This window comes from Bombina bombina, chromosome 3, assembly GCF_027579735.1.
Source record: "Bombina bombina isolate aBomBom1 chromosome 3, aBomBom1.pri, whole genome shotgun sequence".
Lineage (NCBI taxonomy): Eukaryota > Metazoa > Chordata > Amphibia > Anura > Bombinatoridae > Bombina > Bombina bombina.
The window spans coordinates 352,590,504-352,615,093 of record NC_069501.1 but is presented as its reverse complement, the minus strand read 5'-3'; the positions used below and the strand labels follow the sequence as shown (position 1 = coordinate 352,615,093).

The following is a 24,590-nucleotide window of genomic DNA, read 5'->3' as shown; positions in this document are numbered from 1 at the left end:
CAATCAGGATGATTGACACCCATATGTGCAGGGGGCGGTATTTCACAAGCATTTCACACGAAAAAGTCGTCATTTATCGATGTCGGGCAAACATGATCCGCTGCCATCATAAATCGGCCCCTAAGTGCTATTGCATTGTCTTTTTATCATGCATTTGTTAATTATGCAAATCTACTGTATTTACTGGTCCTTTAACCAAGTGTTCAACTAACAAGATTTCTTAAAGAGACAGCAGCATAATTTTGGAAACTTTTAGTAAAAAACAATAAATTTCTTGTTGACTTTGACTGATTTTGTGGCAGCTTTATTTATTTGTATTTAGTATATTTACACACACACACTTTTTCTTTCATGTAATTAGCAAGAGTCCATGAGCTAGTGACGTATGGGATATACATTCCTACCAGGAGGGGCAAAGTTTCCCAAACCTCAAAATGCCTATAAATACACCCCTCACCACACCCACAATTCAGTTTTACAAACTTTGCCTCCGATGGAGGTGGTGAAGTAAGTTTGTGCTAGATTCTACGTTGATATGCGCTCCGCAGCAAGTTGGAGCCCGGTTTTCCTCTCAGCGTGCAGTGAATGTCAGAGGGATGTGAGGAGAGTATTGCCTATTTGAATGCAGTGATCTCCTTCTACGGGGTCTATTTCATAGGTTCTCTGTTATCGGTCGTAGAGATTCATCTCTTACCTCCCTTTTCAGATCGACGATATACTCTTATATATACCATTACCTCTGCTTATTCTCGTTTCAGTACTGGTTTGGCTTTCTACAAACATGTAGATGAGTGTCCTGGGGTAAGTAAATCTTATTTTCTGTGACACTCTAAGCTATGGTTGGGCACTTTGTTTATAAAGTTCTAAATATATGTATTCAAACATTTATTTGCCTTGACTCAGAATGTTCAACTTTTCTTATTTTCAGACAGTCAGTTTCATATTTGGGATAATGCATTTGATTTAATCATTTTTTTCTTACCTTCAAAAATTTGACTTTTTTCCCTGTGGGCTGTTAGGCTCGCGGGGGCTGAAAATGCTTCATTTTATTGCGTCATTCTTGGCGCAGACTTTTTTGGCGCAAAAATTCTTTTCCGTTTCCGGCGTCATACGTGTCGCCGGAAGTTGCGTCATTTTTTGACGTTATTTTGCGCCAAAGATGTCGGCGTTCCGGATGTGGCGTCATTTTGGCGCCAAAAAGCATTTAGGCGCCAAATAATGTGGGCGTCTTATTTGGCGCTAAATAATATGGGCGTCGCTTTTGTCTCCACATTATTTAAGTCTCATTTTTCATTGCTTCTGGTTGCTAGAAGCTTGTTTTTTGTCATTTTTTCCCATTCCTGGAACTGTCATTTAAGGAATTTGATCAATTTTGCTTTATATGTTGTTGTTTTTTCTCTTACATATTTCAAGATGTCTCACGTTGCATCTGAGTCAGAAGATACTACAGGAAAATCGCTGTCTAGTGCTGGATCTACCAAAGCTAAGTGTATCTGCTGTAAACTTTTGGTAGCTATTCCTCCAGCTGTTGTTTGTATTGATTGTCATGACAAACTTGTTAAAGCAGATAATATTTCCTTTAGTAAAGTACCATTGCCTGTTGCAGTTCCTTCAACATCTAAGGTGCTGAATGTTCCTGATAACATAAGAGATTTTGTTTCTGAATCCATAAAGAAGGCTATGTCTGTTATTTCTCCTTCTAGTAAACGTAAAAAATCTTTTAAAACTTCTCTCCCTACAATTTTTAAATGAACATCATCATTCTGATTCTGATAACTCTTCTGGTTCAGAGGATTCTGTCTCTGAGGTTGATGCTGATAAATCTTCATATTTATTTAAAATGGAATTTATTCGTTCTTTACTTAAAGAAGTTCTAATTGCTTTAGAAATAGAGGATTCTGGTCCTCTTGATACTAATTCTAAACGTTTGGATAAGGTATTTAAATCTCCTGTGGTTATTCCAGAAGTTTTTCCTGTTCCTAATGCTATTTCTGCAGTAATTTCCAAAGAATGGGATAAATTATCTATCCTGTGCCGTCTGACAGATTAGAATTTTGGGACAAAATCCCTAAAGTTGATGGGGCTATTTCTACCCTTGCTAAACGTACTACTATTCCTACGTCAGATGGTACTTCGTTTAAGGATCCTTTAGATAGGAAAATTGAGTCCTTTCTAAGAAAAGCTTATCTGTGTTCAGGTAATCTTCTTAGACCTGCTATATCTTTGGCTGATGTTGCTGCAGCTTCAACCTTTTGGTTGGAAACCTTAGCGCAACAAGTAACACATCATGATTCTCATGATATTATTATTCTTCTTCAGCATGCTAATAATTTTATTTGTGATGTCATCTTTGATATTATCAGAGTTGATGTCAGGTTTATGTCTCTAGCTATTTTAGCTAGAAGAGCTTTATGGCTTAAGACTTGGAATGCTGATATGGCTTCTAAATCAACTCTACTTTCCATTTCCTTCCAGGGTAACAAATTATTTGGTTCTCAGTTGGATTCTATTATTTCAACTGTTACTGGTGGGAAAGGAACTTTTTTACCACAGGATAAAAAATCTAAGGGTAAAAACAGAGCTAATAATCGTTTTCGTTCCTTTCGTTTCAACAAAGAACAAAAACCTGATCCTTCATCCTCAGGAGCAGTTTCAGTTTGGAAACCATCTCCAATCTGGAATAAATCCAAGCCAGCCAGAAAGGCAAAGCCTGCTTCTAAGTCCACATGAAGGTGCGGCCCTCATTCCAGCTCAGCTGGTAGGGGGCAGGTTACGTTTTTTCAAAGAAATTTGGATCAATTCTGTTCACAATCTTTGGATTCAGAACATTGTTTCAGAAGGGTACAGAATTGGTTTCAAGATGAGACCTCCTGCAAAGAGATTTTTTCTTTCCCGTGTCCCAGTAAATCCAGTAAAAGCTCAAGCATTTCTGAATTGTGTTTCAGATCTAGAGTTGACTGGAGTAATTATGCCAGTTCCAGTTCAGGAACAGGGGATGGGGTTTTATTCAAATCTCTTCATTGTACCAAAGAAGGAGAATTCCTTCAGACCAGTTCTGGATCTAAAAATATTGAATCGTTATGTAAGGATACCAACGTTCAAGATGGTAACTGTAAGGACTATTTTGCCTTTTGTTCAGCAAGGGAATTATATGTCCACAATAGATTTACAGGATGCATATCTGCATATTCCAATTCATCCGGATCATTATTGGTTCCTGAGATTCTCTTTTCTGGACAAGCATTACCAGTTTGTGGCTCTGCCGTTTGGCCTTGCTACAGCTCCAAGAATTTTTACAAAGGTTCTCGGTGCCCTTCTGTCTGTAATCAGAGAACAGGGTATTGTGGTATTTCCTTATTTGGACGATATCTTGGTACTTGCTCAGTCTTTACATTTAGCAGAATTTCATACGAATCGACTTGTGTTGTTTCTTCAAGATCATGGTTGGAGGATCAATTTACCAAAAAGTTCATTGATTCCTCAGACAAGGGTAACCTTTCTGGGTTTCCAAATAGATTCAGTGTCCATGACTCTGTCTTTAACAGACAAGAGGCGTCTAAAACTGATGGCAGCTTGTCGAAACCTTCAGTCACAATCATTCCCTTCGGTAGCCTTATGCATGGAAATTCTAGGTCTTATAACTGCTGCATCGGACGCGATCCCCTTTGCTCGTTTTCACATGCGACCTCTTCAGCTTTGTATGCTGAATCAATGGTGCAAGGATTACACAAAGATATCTCAATTAATATCTTTAAAACCGATTGTTCGACACTCTCTAACGTGGTGGACAGATCACCATCGTTTAATTCAGGGGGCTTCTTTTGTGCTTCCGACCTGGACTGTAATTTCAACAGATGCAAGTCTCACAGGTTGGGGAGCTGTGTGGGGATCTCTGACGGCACAAGGAGTTTGGGAATCTCAGGAGGTGAGATTACCGATCAATATTTTGGAACTCCGTGCAATTTTCAGAGCTCTTCAGTTTTGGCCTCTTCTGAAGAGAGAATCGTTCATTTGTTTTCAGACAGACAATGTCACAACTGTGGCATACATCAATCATCAAGGAGGAACTCACAGTCCTCTGGCTATGAAAGAAGTATCTCGAATTTTGGTTTGGGCGGAATCCAGCTCCTGTCTAATCTCTGCGGTTCATATCCCAGGTGTAGACAATTGGGAAGCGGATTATCTCAGTCGCCAAACGTTGCATCCGGGCGAATGGTCTCTTCACCCAGAGGTATTTCTTCAGATCGTTCAAATGTGGGAACTTCCAGAAATAGATTTGATGGCGTCCCATCTAAACAAGAAACTTCCCAGGTATCTGTCCAGATCCCGGGATCCTCAGGCGGAGGCAGTGGATGCATTATCACTTCCTTGGAAGTATCATCCTGCCTATATCTTTCCGCCCCTAGTTCTTCTTCCAAGAGTAATCTCCAAGATTCTGAAGGAATGCTCGTTTGTTCTGCTGGTAGCTCCGGCATGGCCTCACAGGTTTTGGTATGCGGATCTTGTCCGGATGGCCTCTTGCCAACCGTGGACTTTTCCGTTAAGACCAGACCTTCTGTCACAAGGTCCTTTTTTCCATCAGGATCTGAAATCCTTAAATTTAAAGGTATGGAGATTGAACGCTTGATTCTTCGTCAAAGAGGTTTCTCTGACGCTGTGATTAATACTATGTTACAGGCTCGTAAATCTGTATCTAGAGAGATATATTATAGAGTCTGGAAGACTTATATTTCTTGGTGTATTTCTCATCATTTTTCTTGGCATTCTTTCAGAATTCCGAGAATTTTACAGTTTCTTCAGGATGGTTTAGATAAAGGTTTGTCCGCAAGTTCCTTGAAAGGACAAATCTCTGCTCTTTCTGTTCTTTTTCACAGAAAGATTGCTATTCTTCCTGATATTCATTGTTTTGTACAAGCTTTGGTTCGTATAAAACCTGTCATTAAGTCAATTTCTCCTCCTTGGAGTTTGAATTTGGTTCTGGGGGCTCTTCAAGCTCCTCCGTTTGAACCTATGCATTCATTGGACATTAAATTACTTTCTTGGAAAGTTTTGTTCCTTTTGGCCATCTCTTCTGCCAGAAGAGTTTCTGAATTATCTGCTCTTTCTTGTGAGTCTCCTTTTCTGATTTTTCATCAGGATAAGGCGGTGTTGCGAACTTCTTTTGAATTTTTACCTAAAGTTGTGAATTCCAACAACATTAGTAGAGAAATTGTGGTTCCTTCATTATGTCCTAATCCTAAGAATTCTAAGGAGAAATCGTTGCATTCTTTGGATGTTGTTAGAGCTTTGAAATATTATGTTGAAGCTACTAAATCTTTCAGAAAGACTTCTAGTCTATTTGTTATCTTTTCCGGTTCTAGAAAAGGCCAGAAAGCTTCTGCCATTTCTTTGGCATCTTGGTTGAAATCTTTAATTCATCTTGCCTATGTTGAGTCGGGTAAAACTCCGCCTCAGAGAATTACAGCTCATTCTACTAGGTCAGTTTCTACTTCCTGGGCGTTTAGGAATGAAGCTTCGGTTGATCAGATTTGCAAAGCAGCAACTTGGTCCTCTTTGCATACTTTTACTAAATTCTACCATTTTGATGTATTTTCTTCTTCTGAAGCAGTTTTTGGTAGAAAAGTACTTCAGGCAGCGGTTTCAGTTTGAATCTTCTGCTTATGTTTTTCGTTAAACTTTATTTTGGGTGTGGATTATTTTCAGCAGGAATTGGCTGTCTTTATTTTATCCCTCCCTCTCTAGTGACTCTTGTGTGGAAAGATCCACATCTTGGGTAATCATTATCCCATACGTCACTAGCTCATGGACTCTTGCTAATTACATGAAAGAAAACATAATTTATGTAAGAACTTACCTGATAAATTCATTTCTTTCATATTAGCAAGAGTCCATGAGGCCCGCCCTTTTTTTGTGGTGGTTATGATTTTGTATAAAGCACAATTATTCCAATTCCTTATTTTATATGCTTTCGCACTTTTTTATCACCCCACTTCTTGGCTATTCGTTAAACTGAATTGTGGGTGTGGTGAGGGGTGTATTTATAGGCATTTTGAGGTTTGGGAAACTTTGCCCCTCCTGGTAGGATTGTATATCCCATACGTCACTAGCTCATGGACTCTTGCTAATATGAAAGAAATGAATTTATCAGGTAAGTTCTTACATAAATTATGTTTTTTTCCAATTTTTCTTCTCCATGGACTTCTATGAGGGAATAGGTTATCGTTTATATCTAATTGCGCTAGAAGTAAGCTGTTTGCGCTCGTCATGTTAGCACGAGAGTAATAACTTTTTTACTTTCAAGTCATAATACCAGCGCAACACAAGGAGTGAAATTGTTTTACTTTTAGCGCTCTAGCCGAAGTGCAAAATACTGCTCCACTTGTAATCTGGCCCTCAATATGTTACACCACTATTTAGCTCCCTTGTTGCACTCGCAACACTATGCAGCACTGTACAAGATCAAATGATACAATGTGTATTTATTCCTCATTGTGAGTCTTCTGTTAGTTCAAAAACGTGATTTAAAATAGATGTGTGAGAGAAATAAGGAAACATTAAATTGTATTACAGTCACTTTTGTCCTTGGTGTTTTTGCATTTTCATCCGTGGACCTAAAAGTGACAGTCAACGTTAAAATTAGTGTTACATATTTCTGCTCTATGTTAACCTACCCATACCTGCAAAAAAAAAAGGATTTTAAAGTTCTAACCCCCCCCCCCCCCCAAACTTGTACTTACCTTAACTTCCTCACCAGCCTCTACTGTTCTTCTGGTTTCTTCAACAGCGCATCACAGCCTCATTGTCACAGCACAATCAGTCGCTCCATTGATCTACATGTAGCGCACTCCCGGCTAAAATAGCTTTACTCAGCGCGTGGGAATACTACATGTAGTTCATGTGATTAGACAGCGAGCCCGTGATGCGCTGTTGAAGAAACCAGAAGAGCAGAAGTGGCTGGCGAGGAAAGTAAGGTGTTGCTAGGTTAATGTTACATAATTCTGCCCTTTTAGTACTCTTTAACATAACCATTCTATTCTTTTCAATTTTATGTTACCTAGTAGAAGAAAACCAGGCGCAAGAGTTGGTGCACAGTTTTTCAGCAGACGATGATGACACAATAAGTGAAAATCCAAACCAAGAGTTTGGCAATACCACTGATGTCTTAAACATGGTACGTTTGAATCTCTTTTTTTGGGTCAGTGTACAATTATATTGTTATGTGTTGCTTATACACTATGTGATTACTTATATTTTGTATTGTGTTGCTTTGTGTCTTTTGTGAATTTTATTGTAGTAAAGCATTTCACTTATTTTATTTGTAGACACATGCATTGAGTATGAACCATGGTAACAGCACCTTAAGTTTTTCACCAATTCAAAAACGAAAGGTAAGAGAGACAGAGTTGTTTTGAGATGTGGAACTGCAACTTTTTATAGTCTTTTTAAATGCATTTTATGTGATAGGAATGTCAGAGTTCCAGGTAAATACAAATTACCATTAAAGGGATATGAAACCAAAAAACGTTCTTTCGTGATTCAGACAGAGAATGCAACTTTATTTACTTCTATTATCAGATTTTTCTTCATTCTCTTGGTATCGTTTGTTGAAAAGCAGGGAAGTAAGCTTAGGCGTGTGCACGTTTCTGGAGCATTATATGGCAGCAGTCTTGCAAGAATATTATCCATTTACAAGAGCACTAAATGGCAGCACTATTTCCTGCCATGACATGAAAGTCAAAATTCAACTTTAATGATTCAGAACATGCAATTTTTTGAGATTTTTTAATATACTTCTTTTATCAGATTGATTTTGTTCTGTTTGTTGAAAAGCATATCTAGGTAGGCTCAGGAACAGCACTGCACCACTGGGAGCTAGCTGCTGATAGGTCACTAGAAACATTAGCTTCTTGTCACTGGCTTACCAGATGTGTTCTGTTTCAGTTGTACATTGCTGCAATGCATCTGACTTTTTTAAACACTTTAAAGTTTCTGTACAATAATGGTTACCCAACATAAAGCCTGGGCGGCCAAAATGTGGACCTCCAACACACTGCTTCATGTCCTGTTTTACAACACACACACAGTGCATCACTTCTTTACAACTAGTAGATGTTTTTATACCTGTGTGTATAATGTGTATGTAAGTAGATTTACTGCACATGTGTTGCTTATTGTTTGCTGATTTTTTTTAAGTCTGCATATATAGTAGAATATCATTTTTTTGCTGTTCCAGCAATTCCTAAAAAATGCTCACTGGCTTTGGAAGTAAAATAAAAAAATCCATTCCATCATATGCTTGTTTACTTATAAAGGATGTTTATCATTTTGAAAAATACCACCCACAAAAAAAGAGAAAAACTCAATAGTCCTTTGTACTATGCATAGCTGGAAGATGAAAAGGACAGATCATTAAAGGTCATAGTGACTTATTCAGATAGATAATACATTTGTATTTATAAACACTATGGTCCTGATATTCAAAACCTCGCCCGGCATGAAGATAAATTGCGCAAATTCTTAAAGGATTTTTTTAAACCTTGTATTGTAATGTAGGAGTCTCTGTTTCATACAGAAAACTACATAGCAACATAGACACTTATTTATAACATTTATATCCAGATTCATACTCGTTCTCTGAAAAGCAGTACCAGATGTAAGCATCCAATTATATATATAAGTAAGTAAAATAAGCTTTTCCCATGCACTTACTGCTGCATCCTGAACTGCCTGGGTGCCACTAAAAAAAAATCACTAACATGCTACTTGCTAAAAGGCACTCACAGGACTTTATACAAAACAAAGTTTGTTTTCATCAATCAGTAATAAAAGTCGTCATTTTTGCTATAACTCTAGCCTTTGCCAAGACATGATTAAAAGCATATCCACCAAACCAATTGATTACTGATTGATGACAATAAACTTTGTTTTGTATAAAGTCCTGTGACTGCCTATATATATTATATTATGTGTGTATGTATGTGTGTGTATATATATATATATATATATATATATTTATATATATATATATATATATATACATATATAACAAATATATAAAAAATCTCTGTAGTTTTGATTTAATAAATGCTATTAGATTCAAAAATCAGTTGAAAAATAACAATAAATGTAATGCAACTCCAAAAACAATATTACAGTACAATGTAAAAAAACATATTATTTCAATACTTCTCCAAATTATAGCATACTTTCTGATACACCATGACTATAAATGAAACACTTAATACACAATATGATTTATTATAAATTCTTCAATCCTACGAATTATTTAGATATGGATAAACCCTCTTGGCAATATATAAAAGAAAGAAAAGTCTTTAATGGGAAGTTATATATGAATGATTCCATACACCACCAGAATTGACATGAGAGTGATGGTACATACAGGACTCATAGGGGATTAGTTGTTAAAGGATGCAACACTAACTTTTTTGACATTCTCAGTCTAAGGAAACTGTTTTATATTACCAAAGCAATTCTTTATATGCCTTGAATGGCATTCAAATGCGTTTTGTATTTTAAATTTTAACAGTAATTAATGAATAATTTACATCCTGTCAAAAGCCCAAAGGCCAATTACAGTTTCAATTGTACATAACTTACTGTAACTAAAGAGGAGCAAGACTTGGAAATTATTATTTCTTTTGCAAGATGTACCAAGTCCACGGATTCATCCTAACTTGAGGGATATTGTCCTTCCTGACAGTAAGTAGCAAATAGAGCACCACAGCAGAGCTGTCTATATAGCTCCCCCCTTAACTCCACCCCCCAGTCATTCTCTTTGCTGGCCCTAAGCAGGAAGGGTAAAGAGAAAAGGTGTTAAACTGTTTTATTTTATCTTCAATCAAGCGTTTGTTATTTTTAAATTTTACCGGTGTTGTACTATTTACTCTCAGGCAGGACATAGATGAAGATTTCTGATGATCTTAGCATTTTTAACTAAGGTCCACTGCTGTTCCCACGTGATCTGAGTAGTACAGGAAAACTTCAGTGTGAGGAACGGTTTCTTTCTATACAGCAATGAGGTATGTTCAGTCATATTTTCTGCAGAGACTGTGTTAACTCAGAAAGGCTGACAGTGTCCCCATTAGGTGAAGGGTAAGCAGTAATCCTAGTGTTATCAGAGGTTTTTACTAGCTTGCATAAAGGGTTCATTTTTTGTGGGCACTCAGTTTGTTATGTGAATTTGGGACAAACGTTTTTGTGTCTGGGAGTAACGTTTTCTGTTTTATGGGTTTATAACCCACATGGCTTTCAGGCAGGGTTTGTTAGTTTTGTGTAAGCCCCAGCAACATCGAGTGAGGTGGGCGGGGCCTATTTTCGCGCCTCAGTTGCGCATTTACAAGCAGCAAACAACTTCTCCTGCGGTCCTGATAGTCTTCTGAGGGACTAATTGAAGGTTTAAACCCCATATTATCGCTTCCTAAGGGCAGGTAGGGCCACAGCAGAGCTGTGGCAAGGTGCTTTAGGGGGTTTTAACCGGTTTTAGACAATTATTAATCCGTTTTTTTTCATTTGGAGGTCTATTGCTTTTTTTACATGTGGTGCAATCCTTCTAAAGCTTAGTGGGTACACTGTTAAAATTTCAGATTTTTTGAAGCAATTTTAACCTGTTTTGCAGTTTGTGTATGCCTTTTTTTCTCTTAAAGTGTTTTCCAAGCTTGCTTGCTTCATTACTAGCCTTTTAAACATGTCTGACACTGAGGAAACTCATTGTTCCATTTGTTTAGAAGCCATTGTGGAACCCACCCTAAGAATGTGTCCCAATTGTACTGATGTGTCTATATATAACAGCATATTTTGACTTATAAGAATTTGGCATTAAATGATTCTCAGACAGAAGGAAATCAGGTTTCGCCATCTAGTTCTCCCCAAGTGTCACAACCAGTTACGCCCGCACAAGCGACGCCAAGTACTTCTAGTGCGTCTAATTCTTTCACCTTGCAAGATATGGCTTCAGTTATGAATACTACCCTCACAGAGGTTTTCTCTAAACGTTCAGGGTTGCAAGGGAAGCGCAGTAGCTCTGGGTTAAGAACAAATGCTGAGCCTTCTGACGCTTTAGTAGCCGTATCCAATATTCCCTCACAATGTTCTGAGGTAGGGATGAGGGATTTGCTGTCTGAGGAAGAGATTTCTGATTCAGGAAAGATGTTCCCTCAGACAGATTCAGATATGACGGCATTTAAATTTAAGCTAGAGCACCTCCGTTTATTTCTCAGGGAGGTTTTAGCTACTCTGGATGATTGTGACCCTATTGTCGTTCCAGAGAAATTGTGTAAAATGGACAAATATTTAGAGGTCCCTGTTTACACTGATGTTTTTCCGGTCCCTAAGAGGATTTCGGACATTGTTACTAAGGAGTGGGATAGACCAGGTATTCCGTTCGCTCCCCCTCCTGTTTTTAAGAAAATGTTCCCCATTTCTGACACCATAAAGGACTCATGGCAGACGGTCCCTAAGGGGGAGGGAGCTATTTCTACTCTGGCTAAGCCTACAACTATACCTATTGAAGACAGTTGTGCTTTCATTGATCCTATGGATAAAAAGTTAGAGGGTCTCCTAAAGAAAATTTTTGTTCATCAGGGTTTTCTTCTTCAACCTATAGCGTGCATTGTTCCGGTAACCACTGCAGCTGCTTTTTGGTTTGAGGCTGTAGAACAGGCTCTTCAGGTGGAGACTCCACTAGATGATATTTTGGACAGAATTAAGGCCTTTAAGTTGGCTAATTCTTTTATTACAGACGCCGCTTTTCATCTTGCTAAGTTAGCGGCAAAGAATTCAGGTTTTGCCATTTTAGCGCAAAGAGCGTTATGGCTTAAGTCCTGGTCAGCTGATGTGTCATCTAAATCTAAGCTTTTGGCCATCCCTTTCAAAGGTAAGACCCTATTCGGGCCTGCACTGAAAGAGATCATTTCAGACATCACTGGAGTGAAGGGTCATGCCCTCCCTCAAGATTAAGTCAAATAAGACAAGGACCAAACAAAATAATTTTCGTTCCTTTCGAAACTTCAAGGGTGGTCCAGCTTCCTCTTCCCCTGCTGCAAAGCAAGAGGGGAACTTTGCTCAACCCAAGCCAACCTGGAGACCTAACCAGGCTTGGAACAAGGGTAAACAGGCCAAAAAGCCTCCTGCTGCCACTAAGACAGCATGAAGGGGTAGTCCCCGATCCGGGACCGGATCAAGTAGGGGGCAGACTTTCTCTCTTTGCTCAGGCCTGGGCAAGAGACGTTCAGGACTCCTGGGCCATAGAAATTGTAACCCAGGGGTATCTCCTAGATTTCAAAGATTCTCCTCCAAGGAGGAGGTTCCATCTTTCTCAATTGTCTGTAAACCAGACAAAAAGAGAGGTGTTCTTACGCTGTGTAGAAGACCTTTTTACCATGGGAGTGATCTGCCCAGTTCCGAAAACAGAACAGGGGCAAGGTTTCTACTCCAATCTGTTTGTGATTCCCAAAAAAGAGGGAACATTCAGACCAATTCTAGATCTCAAGATCCTAAACCAGTTCCTAAGAGTTCCATCCTTCAAGATGGAGACCATTCGGACTATTTTACCAATGATCCAGGAGGGTCAATATATGACTACCGTGGATCTTAAGGATGCGTATCTACACATTCCTATCCACAAAGATCATCACCAGTCCCTCAGGTTTGCTTTTCTTGACAGGCATTACCAGTTTGTGGCTCTTCCCTTCGGGTTGGCCACGGCGCCAAGAATCTTCACAAAGGTGCTAGGGTCCCTTCTGGCGGTCCTAAGGCCGAGGGGCATAGCAGTGGCACCTTATCTAGACGACATCTTAATTCAAGCGTCGACTTTCCAATTTGCCAAGTCTCACACGGACTTAGTGTTGGCCTTTCTAAGATCTCATGGGTGGAAGGTGAACGTGAAAAAGAGTTCTCTTATTCCTCTCACAAGAGTTCCATTCCTGGGAACTCTGATAGATTCGGTGGACATGAAAATATTTCTGACGGAGGTCAGGAAATCAAAGATTTTAACCACCTGCCGAGCTCTTCATTCCATTCCTCAGCCGTCAGTGGCTCAGTGTATGGAGGTAATCGGACTTATGGTAGCTGCAATGAACATAGTTCCGTTTGCTCGCTTTCATCTCAGACCACTGCAACTATGCATGCTCAAACAGTGGAATGGGGATTATGCAGATTTATCTCCTCAGATAAATCTGGATCAAGAGACCAGAGACTCTTTTCTTTGGTGGTTGTCACAGGATCACCTGTCCAGGGGAATGTGTTAGTCGTTAGACTTTTCATCCGGGGGAGTGGGAGCTCCATCTGGAGGTGTTTGCTCAACTGGTTCAGCTATGGGGCACACCAGAATTGGATCTGATGGCGTCTCATCAAAACGCCAAACTTCCTCGTTACGGATCCAGGTCAAGGGATCCTCAGGCAGTATGTCATCTCTGCCACTGAGACAGGACCTTTTGATTCAAGGTCCATTCAAGCATCCAAATCTAATTTCTCTGCAACTGACTGCTTGGAGATTGAACGCTTGATTTTATCAAAGCGGGGTTTCTCTGAGTCGGTCATAGATACCTTGATTCAGGCTCGATAGCCTGTCACCAGGAAGATCTATTATAAGATATGGCGTAAATATCTTTTTTGGTGCGAATCCAAAGGCTACTCATGGAGTAAGATCAGGATTCTTAGGATTTGGTCTTTTCTCCAAGAAGGATTGGAGAAAGGATTGTCCGCTAGTTCCTTAAAGGGACAGATATCTGCTTTGTCTATTCTGTAGCACAAGCGTCTGGCAGATGTCCCAGACGTTTGGGTTTTTTGTCAGGCTTTAGTTAGAATTAAGCCTGTGTTTAAACCTGTTGCTCCGCCATGGAGTCTAAATTTAGTTCTTAAAGTTCTTCAGGGGGTTTCGTTTGAACCCATGCATTCCATATATATAAAGCTTCTATCTTGGAAAGTTCTGTTTCTAGTTGCTATCTCTTCAGCTCGAAGAGTTTCTGAACTATCTGCATTAAAATGTGACTCGCCTTATCTTGTTTTCCATGCTGATAAGGTGGTTTTGCGTACCAAACCTGGGTTCCTCCCTAAGGTTGTTTCTAACAGGAATATCAATCAGGAAATTGTTGTTCCTTCTCTGTGTCCTAATCCTTCTAAGAAGGAATGTCTGTTGCACAACTTGGATGTGGTTTGTGCCTTGAAGTTTTATTTGCAGGCAACCAAAGATTTTCGCCAATCATCTTCTTTGTTTGTTGTCTATGCTGGAAAGCGTAGAGGTCAAAAGGCTACGGCTACCTCTCTTTCCTTTTGGCTGAAAAGCATCATCCGTTTGGCTTATGAGACTGCTGGACAGCAGCCTCCTGAAAGAATTACAGCTCACTCCACTAGAGCGGTGGCTTCCACATGGGCTTTTAAAAATGCTTCTGTTGAACAGATTTGTAAGGCTGCGACTTGGTCTTCGCTTCATACCTTTTCCAAATTTTACAAATTTGATACTTTTGTTTCTTCGGAGGCTGTTTTTGGGAGAAAGGTTTTGCAAGCAGTGTGGTGCCTTCTGTTTAGGTTCCTGTCTTGTCCCTTCCTTCATCCGTGTCCTAAAGCTTTGGTATTGGTATCCCACAAGTTAGGATGAATCCGTGGACTCCGGACATCTTGCAAAAGAAAACAAAATTTATGCTTACCTGATAAATTTCTTTCTTTTGCGATGTACCAAGTCCACAGCCCTCCCTGTCTATTCAAGACAGATAGTATTTTTTATGTAAACTTCAGTCACCTCTGCACCTTATAGTTTCTCCCTTTTCTTCCTTGGCCTTCGGTCGAATTACTAGGGGGTGGAGTTAAGGGGGGAGCTATATAGACAGCTCTGCTGTGGTGCTCTCTTTGCTACTTCCTGTCAGGAAGGACAATACCCCACAAGTTAGGATGAATCCGTGGACTCGGTACATCGCAAAAGATAGAAATTTATCAGGTAAGCATAAATTTTGTTTTCAGATGATTTGGTAGACAGTGCAGCTGGTAAGCCAAGTAGAATGCTTGGTTGAATTGGAAGAGGTATTAAAAGAAAGGTTTTTATGACATTTTACACATCACTAGTTAGGCCTCATCTTGAATATTATGTACAAATCTGGAGACCATATCTCCAGAAGGATATAAATAAACTGGAAACTTTCTAAAGGAGGGCTTCTAAAATGGCACATGGTCTAAAATCTAAAACGTACAAAGAAAGATTCTATGACCTAAATATGTATAGTTTAGAGAAGAGAAGGGAAAGTGGTGATGTGATAGAAACCATGAAATATAAGAAGGGACTTTAGTACAGAGACTTCCCCCCTGCCCACAACTAAACAAACAATAACCAATCACAACACATTTAACAAGAAACAATTAATAGTAATATTGGTAGTCCTGTATTTTGCTGTGTAACTCCATTTCATTGTCTTCATAGTCTCTGATTCATCCACTATATTAGTTATTAGGGTGGTATAACATTACACTTATATCCATTTCATCTGTATCATTAAATAAATATAAAATAATTTGCAATATGTACATCTAAATAACCATCTCCTTTATTGTTCTGAATACAGTTGTTTTCCACCTACAGTAAGTCAATGTAGTCACTAACAAAATAATTCCACTCTAATTTGATTTTATAAAAGATAACTGTATTTGTGGGTGGAAAATTATTTGTTGTAATACTAACTTAATCTTTGGTTTTCAGTATTCATTTCATTCCAGTTTTCAATCCTTTTGCATTTTCCCTTTATATTAAGTTTTTTTTATATATATATTTATTTGTTTGCTTGGTTTTAACTATTTTTTGTTCATTTTAAACTTTTCTTTTGCATTGCATTTCATTTCACTTGTCCTTAATCTATCAATTTCTTTCTTCATTGCTTCTCATGCTGGAGTAGAAGAACACAAAAAAATTGAAATATGATGGTAAGGTGGAAAACAAAGAAAGAAAACATGGCAACCAGCACCAGCTTCCATCATGGTCAAGCAAAACATTTAGTTCAGACAATGAGTACAGTACACTAGAGGATTCCACATTCACTAGTGCAGATGTGACCTTGGTGCAAAATGATACAAGGGAAAAGTATTTCAAAGATAAATTTCAAAGGGCAATTGTATCTGGGAAATTAAAGTTTAACAATCAAGAACAAACTAGCATAACTGAAACTAATGTTATAAATGGTAGCAATAAAATAAATGGCTCAAATCTCTCTAGGAAAAGACATGAAAGGCAGAAATTAAAGGGGCATTCAAGTAAAATTCATGTGAAATCTGAATCACTTTCTTTAGGAACTAGGGAGTCAGAAAGTGTAATAACTTCAAAAAAAGACAACCAGTCACAGGAGTATTTAGCAAAGACAAATATCAAAAAACACAAAACTAACAACAAAGAGCAAAAACAAACTGGAATTAAGGGTGAACTTAGTTTTGTTAATAAAACTGCAAAAATGTCATCATCTTCAAGTACAGAATCCCCAGCTGGTATTTCAGATGAAGTAGTTCAAAGGAATAGTACAAAGGAAATCCTTGTAAAGACAGAATTTAAACAGCAAAATGAACCAGTGAGTGAAAATACAAGTAACAAAGAAAATGATGATGATGAACGGTTTAGTGTGAATGGAAGAGAAGAAGTTGAAGATGCAGAGGAAGGGGAAGATGTGTCTGATGATGAGGAGAGAAAAGATAGTGCTGAAGAAGAAGATGAAGATAAGGGTGGAGGTGTAAATGCTGAGGAAGAGGACAAAGGGGGAAAGGATAGTGAAGACAATGAAGGGGAAGATGAGAAAAGTAGAGAAGAGGAGGATGAGGAAGGTGAAGAGGAGGATTCCAGTGAGGAGGAAGATGGAGAAGTTGAAGATGAAGAAGAGGAGGAGGGAGCTGAAGAAGGGGAGGATGAAGAGGGGATAGATGGAGATGGGGAAGACAGGGAAGATGAGGGGGAGGAGGAAGATGAGGGGAAGGAGGAAGATGAGGGGGAGGAGGAAGATGAGGGGGAGGAGGAAGATGAGGGGGAGGAGGAAGATGAGGGGGAGGAGGAAGATGAAGGAGGGGAGGAGGAAGATGAAGGAGAGGAGGAGGAAGATGAAGGAGAGGAGGAGGAAGATGAAGGAGAGGAGGAGGAAGATGAAGGAGAGGAGGAGGAAGATGAAGGAGAGGAGGAGGAAGATAAAGAAAAAGAAAGGGAGGAAGAAGAGGAGGAAGATGAAGAGGAGGAAGGTGAAATAGGTAATGAAGGGGGAGAGGAAGAGGATGAAGAGGAGGAGGAAGATGATACAGGGGAGGAGGAAGGGGGAAAAGATGGTGAAGAGAAAGATGAGGAGGAGGAAGGGGAAAATGATGATGAAGAGGAGGAGGAAGATGAGGAGGAGGAAGATGATGAAGGAGAAGAGGAAGGGGCAAAAGATGATGAAGAAGAGGAGGAAGAGGGGGAGGAGGAAGATGATGAAGGGGAGGAGGAAGATGAGGCGGAATATGAAAAGGATGAAGGGGAGGAGGAGGAAGAAGAAGAGGAGGGGGAGGGAGAGGAAGGGGAAGTGGAAGAAAATGAACAAGAGCTTAGTAGTGCTGAAGAGGAGAAGGGAAAGAAGGAATATAGGGGAAAGAGAAAGGAACAAGAAAAAAGAAGGTTGGTCACAAACACACACGTTCAAGAAAAACTCAAGACAATAAAAAATGAAAAAAACGAAGCAAATCTGAAAAGTGTAAACAAACTTGTAGCAAAAGAAACTAATTCCCAAAAGGATGAAGTTGATTATTTAAAAAAAAATAGTGGCCTTCAAAATTCTGTGCAGTTCTGGAATAATGTACTTCCACATTATTTAACCTTAAAGTAGGACTAATATACAATCATTTTGCCAGATAAATGTTTAGCATTTTTTATATTTTGCTTTCTTAAACATGTTATCACCCAACACATGATGTGCTTAGGTCTGTGTTCAGTTTTAATAAATTTGCCACCGTCAATATTATGCCAGCAAAAATTGTCATTAAATTATGAATATTATATATAGTACATTTTATCAAATTATTTTTTGTATGCAAGTGACTCTTTTATGAACCCTTTGAGCCTTGGATTTTGATAAAAAATATTTTGGTGTACATTGTAATTTGAGAAGGTATATTTTCACATTACATCCTAATGTTACATTGTATTTCTACTAGTTAAACTAGAAATGTATGTTTTGATATGATCATATGCTACTAACATGATCTTTAGTGGAGTAGGTGAAATGAAGGTAGAAGAAAATCAGTATACCGATATAGCAGGCAGAGCATGCAATACATCAGGTCAGTTAATATGTCAAGGTTAATATAATGTGTGTTGACCCAATATATCTGACATTGTCTGGATGTGGCTAGAAAAATCCAGAAAAGACTAACAAAAAGCCAGTAATGCAGACCACACCCTTTACAATAATATTTTTTAAACTGTCAGCAAACCCATATTAGTAATGGAGCAGGGAATATTTTTGTTTTGCAAGAACATCATGCCAATAAGTACAGGAGTAAGAGAAAAGAGAAATGCAAATGAAATTAGTGGGAAAAAAAATGTCATCAAAAATACATATTACAGACCCAGCATAACTATAATTTGTATCCTGGCGCTTATCACAAGCTTTGATGTGTTTCCTAGGTAACACTATTCAAATGGCAATGGTAAGGAGTGTCCAGTTATCTTTTTATAATATTAGAATCCATCGAGTATGTATCCCTTTCATTTGTAAAAATCTAATTAACTACCACATTGAATTAATAAAATAAAACCAATTAACATACTATCTAAATTAAAGATATATCAAATGGAACATAAAACCAATTTATAAAAATATACTAAAACTATATTAACAAGGACATTTAAGAGCACATCTAAAGTTTATTGAAAATGTAAGAATATATATAGTTTCAACCAAAAATGTATATGAGCCACAAAACTAATAGTTAAAATTTTTTATCATAAATAAATTAAGCCTTAAATGTACTTATATTCTGCCCCCATTTCAATATTTGAATAATTAAAATGTGAAAACATTGTTATAACAGCTTAGGTGAATTTTTTTTCTTCCTTTTCAAATCATTACACTCCAATAAACTAGGCACTATTTGAATTAGTAAAATAGTTCAAATTAGTAAATCATCTACCACACATACAAATATAGAAAGAAGCATATTGAATGCTTCTTTTTCCACAAGGAAGTTCACAGATCTTTGTGTAAAATATTGATGGTGACTACCTATCGTGCTTGTAAGCGTTTTTTTTCCCTCATATCAATTCATGAAATGCACAAGTTAAAATTTTATATTATTCTGAGTATTTTTAAATAAAAAAATGTTTAACATCTAAACCAGGAATGCGTAACTGGGGGGGCCCATGGGCCTCATGCAGCCCTTTGCACTGGTCTTTGTGGTTCCCAGGTTGAAGCAAAAAGAAGGTGTGCCATAGATTTGTTGACCCAACAAAAAGCAGAACTAAAGATGTGGGCTTTGGGGACTTATAGTCACTGCAACTTTAGCTATATCTGGCCTTTTGCCACTAGATATTTTTAATAAATCTATTATTATTTGTGTTTATAGTGATACATTTATATGCTGCCTTAAGGATTCTAAAATATTGATATGCAGCACCCATGTTTTAGGAAATTGGTCACCAATGATCTAAACAGTTGATATTTTTTTTTAATTATCTGGTGGTTGTGTTTTATTTGTCTACATGATTTGTAGCTTAAATGTGTGTTCTGAACAATATTCTTACGTTGTTAATAAAACATTTGTTTTTATTCATATATAACTGAGCATGCACAAAACCTTTACATTTTAAAGAAAAAAAAGTTGTCTAACTTTCCAAAATAGGCCACTTGAACCAGGTCAAAATTTATAATTGTGAAAACTCCAAAGATCCTTCAAAATCTGCTAGATGTTTTCTGACAGATTTGAACACTGCTATTGAATTGTGCCAATGCAAGGTTTAAGGGCCCGTGATATTGCCAGACTTTAAAGCTCTCTGCAGCACTTTGCAAGGGATTTCTGAAGGATTGGGATGTGTGTGGGGTGGGGGGTGTATCCATATAAGTAAAAAAAAAAAAAAAAAACTTTCTGAAAATTACTTTTTTCTATATTTTGTAACATCTTTATGAGAACTTGATTCCAGGTCCATCACTTACAAATCCTAAATATATCATGTATTGGTTAAGAAGTAACTGGATCTAAGGGATAAAAGTAACTGGCTCTAAACTATTATTACCAATCAATATAAATCAATACCAATCAATATAAATTGTTCTGGGGTATTTTATTATGCTATTATGGTTTAATTTTCTTCCTGTTCTACCTATGTAATATAAGGAACACTACAAACTTGTAATTGCATGCAATAAATAGTGTGTCTAACTGTGCATTCCAATGAACTATCTAATGATTTGAATGACTCAGCTCAGTGCAAATTATTGCAAATTTTACATCTTTGAGCTCCACATAAAAAGTTACTTTTCTTCTTTAAAAATGTAAGTAATCAAGTACTAAACTTTTGATTCAAGCATAACTTACTTCTAAATTTAAAACTCTTAATATTACAAGCATGTCTATGTAGAGAAGAAGTAGGGTCAAGATATTTCATCTTGCGTCACCACAAGGCTATTGTCTCCTAAAGAGACATTAAACCATAATATACAATACCAAGTGTATATTTCACATTGCTAACGGTATCTAATGAAGTTCATTTGCAACATCTTTATTTTTCTTTAGCTGCACAAATTAGTTGATATTGTGTTGTCTGCTTGCTTGACCAATCAGACATTTGAATGCTAATTGTGGATAACTATAGTGAGCGTGTGCATATTTTTTGAGGAGTGGCCATGTGGTGTGAAGTAGCCATTTGTGGCGCACACGCGTACATGGATGAAGTTATGATATAACTGTGCATGGGAGTCTAGATACATAAAACACCCCTCTGTCTCCCCATCACACCAAAGTTATACTCATTGATTCATCTGGCATAAACGTGCATCAGCCACCGCACTGAAACCCAGACATAGAAGTCTCTCTGAGGGGAACAAGTAAATAAAGTTTTAATTATTACTGCCCAACCTCATTTGCAACCAGGCCAATGTTTGCCATTATTTGCAATGTGGACCATTCAAAATTCCTTTAATTTTGCTGGTAGCAGAGTTTAATTTGGAAATAAAAGACAATTTTGTTGGAAAAACTATTTATTCCATTTCTTCATTTTCATTTAATATAGAATGAGATTAAATAATGTTGTTATCCTTTTTCACACCATAATCCTTTTAAAGAGAACTGTTTTTAAGATATGTTTCTGCTTCACATAAATACTCCTTAACAGTCAAGTTTCTCCTTATTCTTCCAAATTGCCCCTTTGGAATGTTATATAAGATTTCTTCTTAAAGGGCCATTCAACCAGAAAGTGGGGCTAGATGGACATTGTTGTCACTCTGTGTTTATAAACACCTTCATTGCACGGTTTACACAGCATTTGATAGAAGAACAATATGGAACACCATATTTTTGGATTTATGTATGTGCAGAACCGCCATATTTTACAAAAGTATGTTTTTGTCCTCCACTTGTTGTGTGAGTAGGTTTTTTGTGCTTTGTATTCAGACAGTCATGTTTTGCTTTGCACTTTCGTGAATGTCATACCTTTTTCAACAATTATAATTTCTAAATGCTGTTTATTTGAACATTCTTTTCTTTAAAATTTATAAATAGCACCTATGGCTTCATAGATGCAATAAAAAAACACTGGATAAGTAGACCACATTTTTGAACTGGCACACGTTTCTATAAGGGTCGAAATACTGAGAGATGATTTTGGTTGAATGCAGCTGTCACTTTATTAATTATTTTCAGTATGGTATACAGCTGTTCCATAAAATAATGGAAACCATTTCAGAAAGTGAGAAAACTACATATTCATTCTTCAAAAGTACAAGAAGTAAGAGAAGGTTGGTATATTATGAGACAGAACTTTCACATGTTGGAGGAGTGTATTGGAATTCTGTACCAAAAGGTCACTATTAACTGAACAAGAAAATTGAGAAAATTCTATTTGCCAAATGTAGGAATGTAACTAGAATTACAAAAATCAGATTCGTAGCTTAGTAGTCAAAATGCTTGGAACTTTTGTTAAAGGCGCTTTTTCATTCATAATTTTCTATCCTGGATAGGTAGTAGTTGCCTCAAAAGTTTAGCCTGAAGTACACCTTTTTTTTTTTTTACTCAAGAGTCTCTATAATTAAAGTTAGTGGATTCACGTTGCTGATGGTATACATATTAAAGTTACAGTCTAGGCAAAATTAAACTTTCATGATTCCGATAAAGCATGCAATTTTAAACAACTTTCCACTTTACTTTGATCATCATTGCTTTGTACTCTTGATATTCTTTGTTGAAAGCTAAACCTAAGTAGGCTCATAAGCTAATTTCTAAGCTCTTGAAGTCCACCTCATATCACAGTGCATTTGGACAGTTTTTCTCATGATTTACCTTTGGAGTCAGCACTTTTTAGCTAAACTGCAAGTCTTTCAAAAGAACTGAAATAAGGGGGTAGTCTGCAGAGGCTTGGATAAAAGGTAATCACAGAGGTAAAAAGTGTATTGATATAACAGTGTTGGTTATGCAAAACTGGGGAATGGGTAATAAAGGGATTATATATCTTTTGAAACAATAACAATTCTGGAGTAAACTGTAATTTTAATTAATACAGGGACATACAATCTTAAAAAAACAGAGAGCTTGATAGAACTCTTGTCAGATATCTTTTGATTTTTTTTTTTGTATCACCTTCAAAATCATCTCAGATAATGTGTAGGTAAAGCCATACAAGGTCTTATGAAAAAAATTATTATGGGTGAGGAAGACTATGTAAATAAATAAGAGATTAGGATTTTGCTTTAGACAGTCCAAAGAAATAGATGACAATGTTGCTTAAAAAAATCAAAGTGTGTACTAAGTGTTCTATTTTATTTTTTAGATTATTCTTGTAGAATATATGGAAAGTCCAGTGGAACAGATCTATACTTTGTCATTGGGTTGTGCTGTTAAAACTGTCACAGCTGGATCACTGGTAGAAACTGGAACTTTGATGAATATTAAGAATCTAGCTGCTTTTTTGTTTACATTCTTCTAACTAATGATCTGTTTGAATTGCCAACACCACTTATTTGTTAATGGGTGCAAGGATGCAACCTTGTCTGCAGTGAGTCATTACAGTTACAATTAAAATGACTGACAAGAGAGACAAGGAAGTCTAAAGCTAGTCTACCTGGATTGGGAATTTAGATAAAATAGATAATAGTGTTATTCACGGCTTTGCAATTATCCGACTTTCTAGGGGTGAAGGCTAACTGCAAAGAGGTATAAAAGTGAAGTACCAACTTAGTAGCCAGGAGTAGCAGTCAAAATAAACATCAGATTTTGTCAAGCGACATTTATCACAATGACTTGATTGTCCCTTTAAGTACACATACTCTTAGTAGAGTTATCACAAGCTTGATACAGACTCAGTTTGCTATCAGTGTAGCAAAAATAAAACCCAATGTAAGTGAAGATAGGTAACAACTCTGGCCAATTACAAGTATAATAATGTGATTTAAATACAATTGTTTCATATTTGATTATGTAATTGTATATACAGTTTTTGCAAAATAAATACTGTTAACATACTTATTTTCAGTCTGTAATTTAGTATATTTTGTTGAAATTTTTTTTCTAATTTGTACTTGAAAGAAACATTTAGTGTTAGAAATTAAGTAGTATATTTAATTTTACCGTGAGTCATATTCTTTTGTGTTAAACACAAAAACATTTTCATAGTAAATTGTTCCTGTTACTCTTTAAAGGAACAGTCTACACCAGAATATTTATTATTTTAAAAGATCGATAATCCCTTTATTACCCATTCCCTAGTTTTGCATAACCAACACAGTTATATTAATATGCTTTTTACCTCTGTGATTATCTTGTATATAAGCCTCTGGAAACTGCCCCCTTATTTGAGGTCCTTTGACAGACTTGCATTTTAGCCAAACAGTGCTGGCTCCTAGGAACTCCACGTGCTTGAGCACAGTGTTATCTATATGAAACACATGAACTAACACCCTCTAGTGGTGAAAAACGGTCAAAATGCCCTGAGATAAGAGGCAGCCTTCAAGGACTTAGAAATTAGCATATGAACCTCCTAGGTTTAGCTTTCAACTAAGAATACCAAGAGAACAAAGCAAAATTGGTGATAGAAGTAAATTGGAAAATTGTTTAAAATTGCATGACCTATCTAAATAATGAAAGTTTGTTTTGGACTAGACTGTCCCTTTAACCGCTAACCACTAAAAACAAAACAAAAAAAACTAACACACACAAACCTTGACATCAAAGCAGTAATCTCAGACTATACATACTCAAATTGTAATTATGGGATATAATTACTGACAGTAGGAGCAGTCCATGGGTCCTATTTATGTAAGTGCTACCGGACATGATACAATGTAGCGTATCATGTCCGCTGCACATCGATAAATGCTGACTTCATACGCTGTCGGCATTTATCATTGCACCAGCAGTTCTTGTGAACTGCTGGT

General features: G+C 37.3%; 1 protein-coding gene across 2 annotated transcripts in view; it reads left to right on the top strand.

Annotated features, from left to right (window-relative positions):
- The window catches only part of RPGR (retinitis pigmentosa GTPase regulator), a 295,048-nt gene that overhangs the window by 204,883 nt on the left and 65,575 nt on the right, over positions 1-24,590 (top strand). The window contains exons 12-13 of one of the 2 annotated variants that reach the window (XM_053706468.1): positions 7,062-7,171; positions 7,323-7,388. In XM_053706468.1, coding sequence (XP_053562443.1) covers positions 7,062-7,171; positions 7,323-7,388 — 176 coding nt within the window. Of the gene's footprint in view, positions 1-7,058; positions 7,172-7,322; positions 7,389-24,590 lie in introns of both variants that reach the window. The other variant, XM_053706467.1, reaches the window with a different exon arrangement.